This window comes from Branchiostoma belcheri, unplaced genomic scaffold, assembly GCF_001625305.1.
Source record: "Branchiostoma belcheri isolate BF01 breed outbred unplaced genomic scaffold, Haploidv18h27 scaffold118, whole genome shotgun sequence".
Taxonomy (NCBI): Eukaryota; Metazoa; Chordata; class Leptocardii; order Amphioxiformes; family Branchiostomatidae; genus Branchiostoma; species Branchiostoma belcheri.
This window is the reverse complement of record NW_017802580.1, coordinates 210,232-211,922: the sequence shown is the minus strand read 5'-3', so window position 1 is coordinate 211,922 and position 1,691 is coordinate 210,232. Positions and strand designations below refer to the sequence as shown.

The window sequence follows — 1,691 nt, the reverse complement described above, 5'->3', positions numbered from 1 at the left end:
TCAAAAAAACAACAACAACCAGTCACTGAAACAAGTGAACGTGCCCGATTTTGTATCCAAACTTGTTCATTTCCATGAGGAAAAGTGCCGAAATCAAGTGCTCCTATATGGTGTTGAAGTTTTACATTAATTGATGACAGAATCTTAGATGATAAAAGGCTGCTCCCTTAATATGTTACATACAACAAAATGTCTTGTGCTATTTTGCGATGGTACTTTCTTTTCTATCTTATCAATTTCACACGAAAAAAAATTCTTGATCCAAATGCCTCTAATATTTGCTCCGTCAGATAGAGTTAATGGAATTTTCACAGATTCGTATCAACTTATATCGTAGGGAATGTATGAATATTATGTAACATAGTTTAATATTTCATGTATATGGTATGCGAGTGATCTTATTGACTTTTCACAAAATGAGTTTTTTTCTTAATTACCGTACCTTTAATCAACTGTGTTGGCTGCTGACTGGACACCATATGCAATACTTAATTTGCTGGTTTACAAGGAAATCCGACTGCTCACGCCATAGCTTTCACAACAATACTGGTCAGATGTAGTTTATATTAGTGCTGAGTAGCTTTGAGAAGTTCTACACCAGAATGGGAAATCTAACGTTGCCATCCGCCAAAACAACCCTGGTGTTGATGTGGAGTCTGTGCCAGTTTCTGCCAGGTGTATTTACACTAACAGGTAAGCAAGAAGTCAACCTTCACCATTTGTAGGAAGCATTTTTTTTAAAGCAAAACATTCTTAAAACACTGTTAACGTTCATTAGACAGATTTCGATAATTTTAAACAATAATAATATGTCGCTCTAATGCTGTTTTAGAAATTCTTATCAATAGCGTTGTCCATAAGATAAGTGCAATTCGGTCTATAGCATAAAGAAAACCAAATTCTTGGCTGATTTTAGGGTTTTGCTGCCATGTTTTTTGCTGCTCTGAAATTGCATTGGACGCCTTAAGACTATCGCTCTTATTTTCTTTTGAGCATTCATGTAATGGACCACTGGAAGGGTCTGCCTAAATACCACAACCGACCACAGCCGACCGCTTCCTGGGTTAATATGCAGCGTACCTTTAGTAAAAAATTGGGATGGCATGCTTTTTAACAAATATCCCATGTCAATGTGACTAGCATGTTTTTAGACAAAAAGGAAATATGGTGCTAAAAAATTGGGATAAATAACCACAGCTCCCTTTTTAACGCTCTGGATACATTGTCTATGCTTGAATGAATAAAAAAAACTGTCAAAAAGTCAAATCAAACATCAGCAGTTAATAGAGTTACCATGAGTTACCAGTTCATAGAGAGAAACCATGTGTATGGATGGGTTAGAGCATATATCTAGTGGAGCTTGATATACTATGATATCCGAGAGAGCACTCTGGAAACATTTATGACAACTCTTCTATTGAAATGAGCATACAAATAAATCAGCCATGTAACTTAAGCTTAGCATCCTACAATTTCTTAGAAAAGTTTAACAGATTTCTTTAATACTTCGTAAGAGGTGCTAATAAACTGAAGATTAACGTAGATCAGGAATTCAATTGTAGGATTGATGGATAAATTCAATAATTATTCTGCGTTCAATAATGGACCTTTCAAAATTTGGCAAATGTAGCTTTGCAAGACAGGGACATTAACCCTACCTAGACCGGGCTTTTTTTGACATGGGGGACCGG

The 1,691-nt window shown here is 35.9% G+C and overlaps 1 protein-coding gene across 1 annotated transcript in view; it reads left to right on the top strand.

Annotated features, from left to right (window-relative positions):
- The first annotated feature begins 602 nt into the window (after positions 1-602).
- Positions 603-1,691, top strand: part of LOC109462502 — a 10,144-nt gene continuing 9,055 nt past the window's right edge. Inside the window, exon 1 of the mRNA XM_019759056.1 lies at positions 603-693. Within this exon, the coding sequence (XP_019614615.1) occupies positions 603-693 (91 nt within the window). The remainder of the gene's footprint in view (positions 694-1,691) is intronic.